The sequence below is a fragment of the Argiope bruennichi genome, chromosome 6, assembly GCF_947563725.1.
Source record: "Argiope bruennichi chromosome 6, qqArgBrue1.1, whole genome shotgun sequence".
NCBI lineage: Eukaryota > Metazoa > Arthropoda > Arachnida > Araneae > Araneidae > Argiope > Argiope bruennichi.
This window is the reverse complement of record NC_079156.1, coordinates 47,156,415-47,173,067: the sequence shown is the minus strand read 5'-3', so window position 1 is coordinate 47,173,067 and position 16,653 is coordinate 47,156,415. Positions and strand designations below refer to the sequence as shown.

The 16,653-nt window shown below is 29.4% G+C and overlaps 1 protein-coding gene across 1 annotated transcript in view; it reads right to left on the bottom strand.

Moving 5' to 3' along the window:
- Nucleotides 1-16,653, bottom strand: part of LOC129971176 (cytochrome P450 2B5-like) — a 30,682-nt gene extending 14,029 nt beyond the window's left edge. The window contains exons 1-4 of the mRNA XM_056084709.1: nt 16,337-16,653; nt 8,152-8,273; nt 6,608-6,714; nt 3,948-4,246 (exon numbers count right to left, since the gene is read on the bottom strand). Of these exons, the coding sequence (XP_055940684.1) occupies nt 3,948-4,246; nt 6,608-6,714; nt 8,152-8,273; nt 16,337-16,584 (776 nt within the window). The 5' untranslated portion in view covers nt 16,585-16,653. The remainder of the gene's footprint in view (nt 1-3,947; nt 4,247-6,607; nt 6,715-8,151; nt 8,274-16,336) is intronic.

The window sequence follows — 16,653 nt, the reverse complement described above, 5'->3', positions numbered from 1 at the left end:
GTTCTGTACTGATGATGATGTCGTGTCCGCGTTACCACGTAAAAGGGGTGCAGTAGCTTCTGAGGGTAAAGACCCCTAAGCACCCGAGGGCAGAAGTCCGACTTCTAGCTCATATGAAGATTAAACTCACACATTCGCTTGCACAACCCCTTCTTACAGGGGGGGGGGCACATTCACACACCTCACAGATAGCACATACATGAAGAACAACCATGCCCGAACTGAAATTCGAACCCGGGACGCCCAGATCACGGGGAAGATGCGCTACCCCTATGCAAGGACGCCGGCATTGTTCGAGTACTTTCGCACTCATGTAAGAGCAATTATTAAAACAAATCTACCAGCTTAGATAAATGAAAGTTGATATAAAGATTTATTATCTTGTTGTGTTGTGATTTATGGCACTTTTTATGCCCGCTGACAGTTATCTGTCAGCGATTTTGAGATTTTTTCAGTAGCGACAACTAGGACCAAGAGTACGACTTAGCTACTTCATGCGTCACATTCACTTGCACAACCCCTTTTTACAGAGGGCATATTCACACACCTCACAGATAGAACACAGAAGAACAAGAATGCCCGAACCGTGACTCGAACACGGGACGCCAAATCACAGGGAAAACGCGCTACTCCTATGCCAGGACGCCGGTAGATTTAATATCTATAGCTTAGATTCATTACAAATTTTGAATTGAGCTTGTCAAAAGTTGATGCCCATCTGTTTGCATATTTGTATGCATACATGTATTTGTTTGTATTTTGCACGATAACTCAAAAATGCAACGCTTTGGATATATGAAATTTGGTGCATTGATTGAAAGTTTAAATTGTAAATATTTACGAAATCTTGAGTAAAATATGCCAAAGGATTGATTATATGTTGGCCTTCATTTTCTTGCGCGGAAACATGATTCTTCAAAAACGTAAGGACTTAAAAAAATGATATTTGATGTGTGATTTTTTTTTCTAGCTTTATGTCGATTTTTTTAATCGGTCAAAAGTAGAGAATAATTTTCGATTTTCTTCGCTATACCAAAAAAAAAAAAAAAAAAAAAAATCTCATATACATTTACGGCTTTATTCAAGATCCAGAGCTTTTATTCAGAAAGAGGGAGATATAATCTCTAATACGGAGAATGCCAAACGTTTTGGGAAGATCCTTCCTGTTGACTATTCATTTTGTTTTTGCATCTTTTATACATTTCTTAGTTGCGATTCTAATTCATCTAAATAAAACTCAAACCGTTTCCTGTCTCTAGAAATTCTGGAGAATTTTCTTTTAGGTCACTACGACCCAATAAAGCAAGACATTTATCTTAACTGTTATTATTAAGTTCAAAAAATGTAACTACTTAAGGTTATTTTATTTACTTTTTTCGACTTTCTGGCTGTTATTTAATACTTGAAAACATGGATGATACTTGTTTCACCATATATATCATTTGTAATTAATATAAAAAAAAGAATACGTAGTATTTTTTTCTCTATTAATAATAATAAATTTTATTCCTTCGTATCATAAGTATTTCCTTAAAATTCCATAGTATAAACTAAGGGAAGACTTTAAAATATTAAATAAGGGCTCTTGCCCTATAGTTCTACTAAATAATGTCAACGCAATAGAATAATAAATTGGGACCAGATATTTTCATTGGGATTAAATTATTTAATTTTTTTATACCATAAGTATTAAACAAAAGGAAGTCTTAAAAAATATTGATACAAATTAAATGAAGATTTAATTTTCATTTGAACAAACTAAAGAAAGACTTCATTGTTAGTAAAGATTTTTAATTTTCTATTAATGATACAGATGAATATATGTTGCTGCTTTACAGTCACATCATTTGATCTACAGTGAACAAATAAGGTACATACATAGTACTTAGGGACGATTTAAAAAAAATTTAATTAATTAAAAATTAAGCTAAATTTTCACTATTTTTCCGCAAGAAAAAATTTAGAAAATTTTGTTACAAAATAATAAAATTTGCATCATTTCAAAATTTAAAAAATTATCATTTTAATGATGCCATTTTATTAGTTGCGCAAAATTTTCCCGCATTTTGGCAATTTCTAAAATAACAGATATTTTCTGTGTTATTTTCAACAATAGATTACATTATTGACCCGAAATTCAAACCCTTTTCACTGCTTCATCAAATGTTGAATTTCAAGATTCTCTTCCGTTGTTGGAATTTCAAGAAGAAAGATTCTTCTTAATACCTATGTAGATTAAAAACCATAAAAAAGTGAAAGTGTAATGTCGTGAAAGTTAGAGGGTGATCCTCACATTTACATTTTTAATTCGACTATGATATAGTTGGGAATGCTCTACAGTAGAAAGGTTCATGTACTCAAGTTAACAGAAGATATATAAGACAAAATAACATGGATTTAAAGTTTAAAAATCATGAAACATGGATTTAAAATTTAAGAGAATCACGAAATGTTCAAACTATCTAACGGTAACCAATATCCTCGGCAAGTTAACTGGTAGCCAAAGCGACTTGTATTAAGTAAAAACTTTTGTCTTACAGTTACACTAAATAATGCCAGCATAATAAAATAATATGTGTATCGCTCTAATAAAATAATAATAAACCAGCATAATAAAATAAAAATAATTCTCAATATACTAGATTATTAGTATGTTTTACAGCTGTTCTTATTTGTATAATTTTTTTGTTTAAAAATTCCATAAGTAACTCCCAATGTTAGGATTCCTTTATAAACAGTGTCATCAGATAAAATAAATTATTTGGGATAAAGTGAAGAATAGTGTGCCCCGGAGTTTGTCGCCAATATGGCAACCCATCGGAACGCTCTTCTAGCAACCCTAATGCTGTTTTTTTTACTACTTTTTGCAATGATTGAGTTGTACATGAACTACAACTATATTATGGAAAATGTTAAAATAAAAATATTAAAAAAATATCGATTAAAGATTTTAATTTTGTTTTTTATTATAATTAAAAGTTTATTTAATAAAGAAAGTTAAGCTTATAATTAAAAGTATTTTCTTCTTTCATTTTTTTAAAGTGAATACGAACAGAAAATATTTATTCTTTTGCAATTTTTAATTGTCAGTATGCGCTTTAAAAAATCGTCTGCATTCTCACTTTAAAAGACAGCTGCAATGGAATTCTTCGCAGTTTTCGTAATTCTTTTGGTGTTCTAACGGTTGGTTCCCTTCATAATTTGTTATGTCGGCAGTATCTCGAACTTGTAGAATGGATGAAGGGTGAGTTAAATATGTATATATATATTTTTTACGAGTTGGTGAAGTTAGGAAAATATGCTTGTTTGAAATTTTGTATTGAGAATGGTTTGATATCGAACCGTCAGAATGGATGAAGGGCGAGTGGAACATATTTTTTTACGAGTTGATGAAGTTGGGAAAAGGAGTGTTGTTTGAAATTTTGCATGGAGAATGTTCCGATTGCTGCTTTCTCCATTCTTTCGTTTTTTTTTTTTTTTTGGTTATGTAATGTTTCTGTTATCCACACATTCCTTATGTTCAATGTGCTAGCGAAACTACTAGATTCCCTCTCCCGCTGCTAACAAAGCCGCAGGATGTTTTTTTTTAAGTTAAAAAATTCTTCGGCATCTGTAGGAGGCACCGGGCAGTCTGAATAAAAAGCAATACTTATCAGTAAAAAGTGATAATTATATGACGGGAAATGGTAACCGTAACTGTTCCGCGGAAGTATTTGCTTATTTTGTCCGCCATCTTTATTGGCGACTTGGCATTGTTGGCGCAGCAAGGGGCACACTAAAATTCACTTTTACCATTATTTGTATCAGATTACATCATTATTCTTTGTAATAATGATGTTCTTTACAATAATGATGAAAAAGCAGAATAAAATATTCTTCTAAGATTGTACATTACATTTTGTAGCGTTAAATCAGCTAAAAGTATTCACACAGACCGAAGTACTTACATCATAAATTCTGCAAACTTCTTGTTGACTTTTGAATATCTGTCATAGCCAGCTATTCTGAAGAACTCGCAGAACTTTCTCAGTCCGGGCACTAAAGATGTGGCCAATGAAGGGCTGGTGAATATGAATGCGAGGTCTGTGAATTCCAGACAGAGCTTAATTTTATCGACATCTGTTAATCGCCGACCCGTTAACAAAATAACGATGTTTGAAATGAGGGAGTAGCTCAGTATGGGATAGATATCAGTAGGTTGTCCTTTCAAGTCTTTGAGTTTTTCTGTAAATACCTGTATTTCTTCCTGAAAGAAGATAGTGTTTATTTTGTTAATTGCAGCATTAATAATCAGAAACATCAAAATTATTCAGAAAAATGACCTGAGTTATATATCATTAACTTGAGAAAAATATTTCTGAAACTTGTTTATCTTTGCTGAGTGCTGAAATAAATGTAGAGCAAATAGGAAAGATTTAAAAATTGCTTCCAATTTCCCCAAATTTAGAACTTCTGTTCTTTACTGATGCCATATGATATCAGTTTAATTTTTTTTACTTGTATTAAAATGTATGTTAAAATTGAATTTGAAAAGAAAGGAAATAGTGTGCAGTGGAGTGCTTTTCTTTCTTTATAATTTCTTCCGACTGGTACAAATCAATTTAACACTGTAATTGCATATGTATTTGGATGATAAATTTTACGATATTTTTTTTTAGGATTAACTGAATTATTTTTTTTGCCCCAGTAAGCGTTGTTATGAATTTATATTAATGGTTCCCCGGCGCAATAAGTCTCCTGATGAGAAGATAGTTCTACTGAATCCTCTAATGAAGGTCTTGGTGACAAATTTCCGTGATCATTTTCGGAAATTGATGATTTTAGCAACGAATTTCTAGAACTGCTGTAATTTTCAATATCGATATATGGAATAGGAGCTAAATTATAAAATTTTCCCCTGATTCTGAAGATTCTCTGCACTTTCAAGGAAACTATAAAACGTCGAGGGACAGAGTCAAATAATCAATTAGTATTGAGTTGAGTAAATTTGCTGAACTCGGATGTAAACAGTATGCGACAAAGGCTACATGGCTGTTATCTGTTCGCCAACTAAGCCAATTCGTCAATCAAGATGGATGACCAGATAAACGATATTATAAAGCAGTTATAGCCGGCGTCCTGGCGTAGGGGTAGCGCGTCTTCGCCGTGATCTGGGCATCCTGGGTACGAGTCCCGGTTGTGAATGTGCCCCCCTGTAAAAAGGGGTTGTGCAAGCGAATGTGATGTGTGAGTAGGTAAGACGTACTTTTGGGCCTAGTTGGCTCTACTAAAACAAGAGACGCTCCCTTGGCTTAAAATCGCTGACTTCGTCAACGAGCTTATCCATGGCAAGTGCCATTAGAAACAACAACAACAAATAAAGCAGTTATTGTTTGCCATCTTTTTTTTTTTCTTTTTTTTTGGCAATTTGGCATTGTTGGCGTTCTTGGCGAGGTAAAGGAGTACTCTAAACTAGATTTCAACCAAAGTCCTTTCAATTGCTTAATTAATATAAATTTCAATGATTTCTGTTAAATTTCTTTTTTTTCCATGGTTGGTTTAACAATAGTTTTTCGAAGCGTTCTTGTCTTATAATTGTCTTATGGAGATCAGCTGGTTAGCCAATATTAATGGCTAATAAAAATGTCAAATATTTTATATGATTTATTCCTAATGGATTTATCAACAAAATGTTTCTAAACGTCAAATTTTGATAGGAATATTGTAACTTGTACTGTTTTAAAAACTAACATTGTTCTGTGCATTGTGTTGTGCGGCTCAGAAATGTTCATGATCTTAATTAAAATTTGAATTTTAATCTGAAGGAAAGCTGATTAGCTTCCACTAATCTTAAAGCGTTCTTGCTGAAATAAATATATTCATCAAAAGTACAAGGAAAGAGAGTAAAATCGTTCAAAGTTGAAATATTGGGGATAATATATGTTTCATAATTTAATGATATTTCAGCAGATTAATCAATAAAAATTTCTTTGATTCAACAAAATAATCAGTGTAAATAAAAAAAAAGTAATTTTTAACTTGAATGAGAAATAATATATCCTTATACATTAATTATTATTACAAGCAAGATAAATAATATTAAAAATTAGGTGAATGTTTAAAAATTTATCATCATTGTTTATAGTTATGATATTAAACCATAACTGTAAGGGCAATAAATTTTCAGAATTTTACTGGAAGCATAATTTAAACGGAAAAATAGCTCATAATGGAAAAAAATAAGCAAAAGTTTCATATTCTCATCATTAAGAATGGTAGAAAAATCTGGGAAGAAATATTTGTTGCATATACAATTTGAGTTTCGTTACAGTAATAAATGAAAATATTGTAAAATAAATTCTAAAATATTTAAAAATAAGCAAAAAATTCTACTGCGTGTCATATAAAAGGCAATTTTAAATAAATAAGCTAGTTTAAAATTTACTTTTTTGCAGTAATGGTAGAAAATTCAAAATCTCGTTTAGATTTTATTATTAATTAAAATATAAGAAAAATCATTTTGAGGTCCAGTTTCCCACCCTCCAAAGAACGAACGAACGAACGAACACACACACACACACTTTTTTTATTAATAGAGATGTCTTAATTTGATATATTGAATTCTTACCATTATAAGATCTTCCCACCGACCTTTTCCAAGGCCTAGATCTCTCGCTGTCGACATGACGTATTTTCTTTGTTCTATCCACCTTTCACCATTAGCGGTAAATAATCCTGGAATATTAATTTCATTTTGTACCATATCCATTACAAGAATTTCACTGTATTCATTTTAGTAACTTCATGATAAAATTAAAAAAAATCTGTAGTGTCTTACTTCCATTACATTTTGGACCTAATCCATTTGAACAAAACATTACATACGAAGTTAGTATGTTACAGACTATATCTGTAACTGAATACTCACAAATCAAGCTGTATCATTACCTAAGGGTCCCCAGAAAAAAAACGATGATTTTAAAAATGAAATTGTAAGGCAAATTGTTAGGCTATTCTTGCAGAAAATTCAAACAAGATTCCAAAGTTTTTTTTTTTTTTTGTTAGAATGCACCTTCAACGTTTTTCCACATCCGAATATACATTATATTTATTTTTTCCATTATTTGTTTTGCTACTTTCATCTTCTTTCGGTATTTCTTCAGTTTCAGACTTTACTTTCCAATAGAGTCAATTAATTTCCGTAATAATTTTACGTAATACTCCTTCAAAGTATTTATTAGATTATGATGTACACATAATTTTACAATCTCTGTGATGGTGTTTACAGAAATAATTTACACGCCCTTGTGTTTTTTTGTATTTTGCGTCATTTTCTTATTTAACATTCAATCAAGAAACTACATTTAAAGTTCCGGTTTTTGGAGAAATTATAATTTTTAGATTAAACACTAGTTTAGTTTAGTTTAGTTATATTAACGTCCCCTTGTAAAGCAACATTAAGGATATTTTGAGACGGATTTCGTCATTTTGAACCGCGGTAAAATGACGAGGACGACACCTAAGATAGCACCTCTTCTCCACACCGCACCCCACCAGCGGGAGGACGTTTGGTCTGACGTATTTAACGTGCAACAGACCCTTTTACACGACGGTTCTTCGGTGGAATCGGGTCACGAGCCTGAAATCCTACGGCTCACAAGCCGAGACCTTACCACCAGGCCACCGCGGTCTTTTCTTTAATTAAAAATATTGCACAAGAAATAACACCCACTTTTAATCGCCCTTTCAAAATTTAAAAATTAAATTTAAAGAACAATATCATGAATTTGAAATATAACCACCATGAGGATGTTATTAATCTCACTAAGTCCAACGTAAAAAATAGTTTAAAAAAAAATGAAGAGATTCTGATGAATTCACCAGGAGATGCCCTAAATATAGAAATGAAAAGTTTCTCGGGTAAGTAAATTAAAGCTGCGGAGTTTAGTTACCTTTTTTGACGTTAAGTACCTACTAAGGGATGGATTATACCGCAGCCGCTGATGGCCGTTTGGCCTCAACTTTAATTCCAGCCTCCCTGCTGTCACGACAACGGGCATTGAACTACGCCAAATGCTTTCCTTGGCAGGGCGGGAGTATCTCCGATGTGTATACTCACAATTTCAGATAATAATAACTCTTCATCGCATTGAACAGAACAATGTAACTCACCTTCAGCTCCTATTCCTGCAAAGAGATCTGGAGCTCTGTTTAAAGCAGCAGGGTGGCAGAGGACTTCTTTCATCGTGCTGTAGTCGTTCAGCACAACGGTGTATTTGGAGCCCAGTTGAACCCTGAAAACAGTTTTTAGTGAAAAGCAAAGCAATTGTACTCGAGATTCTGACAAATCCCCACATTTTAGACTTCCTTGAGTTCGAAAAACACATTTTTGAAAAATATCCATCTCTCTGTGACAAAGATAACTCAAAAACGTTTTGAACTAGGCTATTGAAATGTGGTATGCGGTCTTTACACCAAATTTGCATAATTCTGTCAAATTTCGAGGAAAATGTGTCTAAATTAAATCCATCTGTCCAGTTGTTCGAATATAAATTAACACTATAATTACAAAGCAAAAAGAGCTAGATAGATAAGATTCGGTGCACAGATTTTATATCTGCAGTGTAGATGTCTGTCACATTTGAGCCACATCTAACTACGGGTTGACTGTCTGTACTTTTAGAAACAAATAAGCTCGATAATTCAAAAATACAACGACTTTAAAATATCAAATCTGATATGGGAACCAAATTTGTACCATATTTTGTTTTTAATTGGTTATGAAAAACACAAATTCGATTTTTGAATACTAATAACGCAAGTGAGGGATAAATCGCCAAATAACTCACCAACGATCATTTGATAGATTCAGTGGAAAGGCTAAATTAACCCGAAAAGTTAATATTTCGTAATTACTGTGCGCCAGTGCCATGCAAGGCGTTCTCTGACAGGGCAAGTGTATTAGAGAATATGTGGAAAAGTTTTGGGAAGATAACTCCCGCTAGTTATTTTCTCTCATATGAATATACAACAGGTACAATAGCTACCGCTTAATGTGATCACTTCAAGACTTAAGAATTTTAACATCATTAACCGATAGTTAATAATAACTGAATTAAGTAAGATCAATTACATTTTTATCACATTAAAGGAAAAATAGAAATACCGACCACAGTGCTATCGATAATTCATTTGAGAAATAACGATTAAAAAATCGATTAATTGATGTTTGTCGACAATTTTTATTTATCAGTTCACCTATAATATGCTGTTAATACTTGCATTCTTTTTCTTTAAAATTGTTGAATGATGTTGCCATTTAAAGTATCAAGAAAATGACTCATCTTGGCATTCGTTTGAGGGTTCTAATTAACCCATTCGAACCCGTCAACGTTTATTGTTTGATTTTGCTCACAAAAGGCAATTAATTCTTCGAAATTTTAGAAAGAAGAGGCTGTAAAGTTTTCATCTGCACCGTAGCATCATATTGATATATTTTATGTAAACTTTCATTCTTGTTAAGATGTTCAATTTTGTCTTTAACAATCCAATCAATTCGTTTTTGAAATCCAGTTTGCTTTCATAATTCAATCGCAAGTTAATGGCTGTTGGATTTCATCCAAAACCTTTTCTATTTCAAAGACCATTTTGATTATCCTTTTAAATCAATCTAGACAACTCTAATATAGATGTAAGAATAAAATCCAGTTTGCTTTCATAATTCAATCGCAAGTTAATGGCTGTTGGATTTCATCCAAAACCTTTTCAATTTCAAAGAGCATTTTGATTATCCTTTTAAATCAATCTAGACAAGCTCTAATCTAGATGAAAGAATATGGACCATCTGAGAAATGACTTCTAGTTATTTATTTACTAGGTGAGAGAAAAATTTATGGAATATCAATCGTTAATATTGGGTGAAAATGAAAGATCGACCAATTCTTTACTCCAACCTTATATTTATAAGCGATGTAGTGATCACGTTAAATGAATATTTTTGTGTGCATTTGAATACGTCATTGGTTTTGATAATATAAAACGGATGATAATATGAACCGCGATCGAATTAAGCGTCGTTTACTATTTATTATGATCATAAGAAAAATACGACCTCGAGATTTTGATAAATTGCAAAGTTTAAAGCCCCTCTGAATTTTCAATAAATATGTATTTGGAACCATTTTTTCAAATAAGATAATTCAAGACTATCTTATATTTAAGACCAATTTTGAAGCAAAATTCGGGCTGTTTTAAAACAAACATTGAAACTTTGAGCTATAGTCAGATGGCGAGGATGTGGATAGAGATGGCGCTTCTACTCGAAGTTCCCATTCCGCATCAACATAAAGACATTTATTTGTCTCTGACGAATTTAATCCGTTCCTTAACAGATGTTCCTTACCTGACGATTCTATTGTAAAAGCGGGTTTCGAAATAAAAACTTTATTTAGATTAAGATTTACCATCAACCGAGAGCTCAAGAACACAAAAAACTTGATAAATGATATTTTATATTTTGTTTCATTCATAAAATTCTTTTTCTGTATAAGATTTTTGGCATGATTGATTTAAGAAAAAAGATCTAAAACATGTACTGGTTTTTTATAACTATATTAAGATACACAGAGTGTTCCTTGAAAGGTAAGTAGACTACGAGGACTACTTATTTGTCTGTCTATTTTCATTTCTTTTAAGAAAAAACCGAAACTTTCTGAAGCTATTGCTCTCAATTTTATATAAAGCAAAGAATCTGAGTTTTGAACTTATAAAAATTTACTAATATTAAAATTTTTCAAAACATTTTTAGTAAATATATAACAACAGCATTATTTATTTACTAAAAGTGTGGAAATGAACAAAATATGTTTTGACTTTTGCAAAAGATATACGATTTCATGTAATGCCATAATCACATCATAAGTGTAATTGCACATGAGAATGCTCATTGCTTTATGCTATACTTCCCAATCCTATTAAAGTTGAGAAACGGATTCCTGAATATTGTTTTGAATATATGTGACACATATTTCAGGAGCAAAAATTTATACCATTATATTTTTAATAGCTTTGAAATAAAAACTGTTACCTCTTTATTGTGGAAATCTGTCAATAAAATAGATTCATAAAGGACAGAAAATTTATATTAGTATAGAAATATTTTAATAACGATTGCCAATATGATTTTTCTTTAAGAATTATTAAAAAAAATGAAATATTTCTCTTCCTTGTTGACAAAATGTGAGTCCTTTTCGATATTTCGAATGCGTAACCATGGCAACAAAACTTTATCTATACTTATAATAAAGCTCAATGTGTGTGTGTGTGTGTTGGCGCTCTACAGGCCAGACCGTTTGACATACAGCTACCAAATTTGGTACATGTATACCTTGGAGGTTGGGAATGTGCACCTGGGGTTTCTTTTTTCGAATTTTTAATTAGAATTTTAATTATTAATTAAAAACTAACTTTCCCGCCAAAAAAATCTTCCATTTTCCCCACCGCCAACTTTTCCGCCAAAAAATCTTCCATTATCCCCAGCGCCAAACGAGAAAGGCTTCAGTTTTTTTTCTCCCAACAGTAATGAGGCTAGGGTTAAAATTTTTCGGCGGATTATTTCAATCGGTTCTGTTTATTTTCTTAATGTTTGATGCATTTAAAATTAAACATTGTTAATGAATCAATCTTTCAGATTCATTCTGAAGTACTTTTGAATTAAAATAAAACAGAATAAAGGAAATTAAAAATTTCTAATCCGCATAGCGTTACCCCAACTGGCGTAGAAAAAATCACGTATTTGCGTTACGTAACTGGCGAAGAAAATTCACGCATGCGCATTCTGTTCTGATTGTTGCCATGACAACGTTATCAATGGATGATTTAAATTATTTTTGGGTTAGTTGCATGCTTTTGTAAGTAAATTGTATTTATGTTAGTTATATATTTTTTTGTATATGCTTATAGTTTTAAGTACATCGTTTTTTAAGTAGTTTTTTTAAAACCTGTTTTCAACCGTTTATTTTAAACGATTCGTTTTATTTTCTTAGTGTTTGATGCATTTAAATTTAAACATTGTTAATGAATCGATCTGCTCATAATGAATCTAAGAACATTTTGTTGACCAACTCTTGAGATATTACATAAATTAAGAAAGATATTCTTTAGTGCCCATAAAGTTTAAACGCTGAGTGACTCTATTTTCAGTAATCAGATTATAAAAAAATGCTTTGTTTCAGTAAAAAATATTATTATATTAATTGAAGATAAATTCTTTCCACTTTAATTTAAAGCATAAATTCTACGGGTGCTAACAGAAAATGAGAGAGATACATATTACGTTATGACTGAAGGCCTTTATAATATTATGAATGAATTATATGATAATCAAAATTTGAAGTTTTAAAATATTTTGATGAAGAAGCTATTAAAGTAGAAATTGCATAAAATATTTAATTATTAAAATTTTAACGAACATTAAGATTGGCGAACCGGCTGGTCGCCAAAGGCGGCTAGTACAGTAATAAATCTTACAATACAATATTGCCATTAAATTTTGTGAATAACAGTATTAAATTATTTTTTGATGTTTATTTGTCGAAGTTTATTTTATTTGCGCATTTTATTTTGCACTTTTTAGGATGGAGAAATGTATGTTGTAACAATTGCAAATGAAAAACAATTATAAGCGGGAAAAATTTAAAAATGCAGAGACTAAGAAAAATGGAACAGATTCATTTTATTCACCGATTTAGAATTAGCTTACAATTAAATCATTGTGTTTCTTTACTCAATTCATCTAAATTGTGTTTTTTCACTTCAGTAATTTAGTGTATAGATAAGAAATGCAAAATTTTTTATATTTATAATTTGAAAAGTTCCAAACGTTCGGAACTCAACCTCAAAATTTATATAATTAATGATTATGACACATATGTCATAAATTATAAGATACATATGTCATAATTATAAGACACATATGTCATAATTATAAGACACATATGCCATAATTATAAGACATATATGTCATAAATTATAAGATACATATGTCATAATTATAAGACACATATGTCATAATTATAAGACACATATGCCATAATTATAAGACACATATGTCATAATTATAAGACACATATGTCATAAATTATAAGAACATATATGATAAATTATAAGAAAATAATGAAATACATATATGTCAGATTTAAAATAAATTTTGTATAAAGAGTTCAATAAAATGTCGAAAAATTTTTCACTTATAATTTTATGAATAAAATTAAGAGACGATAAGAAATTCATGTCGTAAAAACAGATAAAAATAAATTTTCTTTAAAATTTTTAAAATTTGATTTTTTTTGGAAATTTTGATTCTTTAATTACTCTGTTATTTAATTCGGTAAATATTTTTTGACTATAATTTGCTGATATTTTATTATTTTTCAGTAATTTAAAATTAAAAATTCTCCTTAAATGGAAATTCATTCATGTAAAGTTGTAAACAAGATATTGAAATTTTCCTACACAATATCAAAACGTAATATTTGACCTTGATTTTATCATCTGTAGTAATCTCTTTTTATTATTCTGATATCATATTCGAATGCTTTTTTTAAATAATGACGATAAATAAATTCAGTTTTTTGTTTAAAGATAAAATCTGTTGTATAACGAAAATCTTTCAAGGCCGATCGAACGAGTTAAATTGATAAAAAAATAATTTCTCAAATTTTAAATGAATTTGAAATTTGAAAAAAATGCTACAATTCAATGTTATTTTTTAAATTCTAAACTAAAGAAATGTGCGGCAAAATTTTTTTATAAATTTTTTTCTAATTCTGAAGTATAACAGCAACTTTTTTCATTTGTAATATTTTATAGGGATGATAAAATGTAAATTCCATATTTTGTGACTTTTTTTGACATACTATAAATTAACCTATAACTTAGGATGACTTCTGATTTGCATGAAATCACTTTATATTTTTATTTGTCATTCACATGAAACATTTCTGAGAAAGTCCAAATAATTTTACATTTATTACTTAATATCTATATAGAATGTTATTATAGCCTGTGCATAAAATTACAGGCTAAAAAATGATGAATAAAATATTGTTTTGTATAAAGCAGACGATTCATAAGAGAAATAAATAAATTAATAAAATATATGTATAAAAACTGTTAAAAGTCTTGGTATTTTTAAAGTATTTTCTTTTAATACATGAGTGGAATTATTCTCATATTCTTTTGAACTTTTTTTATTAGAATATATAATCAGTGGATCTTATTCATGTATCGTTAATTACTCATTATTAGTTATTCATCGTGTAATCACTTGATGGAAGATAGCCAATAGCTGCTCCGAGTTTTTGAAAATTTTTTACGTATAAAACCGTTATATTGTGTATAAATTTGGACACGCCATTATTTTTGAGAGTATTTCCTCAACAACATATATCAGTGAAAATGTTGTAAACTGACTTTTTAATTGAATAGAATAGAACATTTCATTTAAAACATTTTTTCTGCTTAGCGATTTTTTCGAAGTAGACATAAAAGGTTTGAGAAAAGCCGAATTAAAAAAAAATTCTTACAGCATGGAAATCTCTGTTGATCTAAACAGTAATAAAGTAAAACTTTTTTTTATCATTTTTATTTCTAACTTTAATAATATTTATTGTTATTAAGTTAAAACTGGCTAAATAGATCACCAGCATAATGAGACTTATAGTCTCGCACTTTCTGAATTAGTATATTTATAATCTAGTACATAAATAGATTAATAAATCCTAAACAAATTAATCATATAGCATTTTTTAAACTGAATATAGATAATATTGCAATACAAATTAATACTGTAATATCAGATGCATTTAGATAATTGTGCATTCCTAATAAATGATATTACTCAGGCAAAAGAACAAATCGAAATTTTTAATAACCGAAAATGTTTTAGTTTAAATTAATTTGTTATTTCTTTTATTCTAAAAATCGATATCTGTGCATATTTAAAATATGCAGATTGCGGAATCTCAAATTGCTGATTTACTAATTACAAGATAAAGCAAAAATTACGTATTGCAAGAAATGATAAAATTGGAATAATATACAGTATAGCCGTTTTATTTTGAAACAATCACAAATACCAATCATACAGCTGTTTAAAACAGGTATTCAATAAATGTTAAATAAATACTCTGATAAATCATGACGTATTAAGGGATAGTAAAAATAAAGATCCATTGATAGTAATTTATTTAATGCATAACATATACAATTGACAAGATGCATTTTTACGAGAAATTGGTGCAAATTTCTACAAGAGCAAAGATTTCAATATAGAAAAAGAATTAATTTTTTATAACACGAAAAGAAAAGAATTAAATATTGTTTTTTATAATAGGAAACACCTATCTAATTATAAGTTAAAAGTATAAATCGTTAAGGAAATACCAATATAATATTTCTATAATGATAAAGATTCTAAAGAAATTGTTCTAAATCAAGAAAGCAGAGAAATAAATTTTTACACTGAAATTCTCGGCCAAAATATTTTGATTAAATTCAACAACAACAAATTCAAATGATAAGTTAATTGCCAACAAAATGGTGAATCTATAATTGTTACGTATAAAACTAATTTTTAAAATTCTTTTACCTCAAAATTCATTTTTATAGATGATAATCTTAAAAAAAAACCAATAAATTATTATAAGAAATTTTTTATTTTTCAAGAAAATAATATAATTCCTACGCATATTTTACATACCAAAGAATACACGCTCACTTCATTGATTTTTTAACTGTTGTTTGTACTCTCGAACCCAACTATTATTCCATTTAAAATAGTTCTTTTTTATTATAATTATAACTCAGATGTCAGACGATAATCTTTCATAATTAGGTTTTATTTAATTTTAATAAAATATCGATGAATCGAAAATTAAGTTTTATTTCTTTCAGATGAGAAACTTTCTTTTCGTAATTCAAGAAATCTCTAAAGGCTATGAAAACAATATATTTATAAAATATTATAATATTATAATTATATAAACAATTACAAATGCGTTCAATTTAAAAACTTGAATCCGAAGAAAGAAACGAACTTCTGGGAATATTATTAAGAAATAGTTTTTAATATTAAAGAAATGATATATGGATTTAAAAATTGCTGCAAAATTATTAAATTGTTTTATTGTAACAGAATTTAAAATAATAAATTAGTTCATAAAATAAATTTGGCAAATAAAATTTGAATAGTATAAACACTTAAATACATCAGCATTCGAATAAAATAATATTCTTAATATATTTTAATATTCGTATGATCACACACCATTTTTAACTCTTTTTTGTAATTTCTTACCCAATTATATTTCCGTATTTTTTCCTCAAGTTCCAAAATGTCTTATGGGGTTCTTTACCTAAGAAAGGCAAGTACCCCACGATGGGAAATCCAGATGGACCAGGTGGTTTTTTTCGTCCAATAATACACCATTTCACTAATTTCTGAAGTACATTAATAAGAATTAGAGTGGCAATCAATAAGGATAATCCGCCAGTTCCTGAACTTAAATCTAAATTCAAATAATTCAAAATTTTTTCTAAATTCATTTTTGCTATTGTAGAAAGAAAAATGACTGATGTTTGAACAATCTACTGTGAAATCTTATTGAAGGTAAA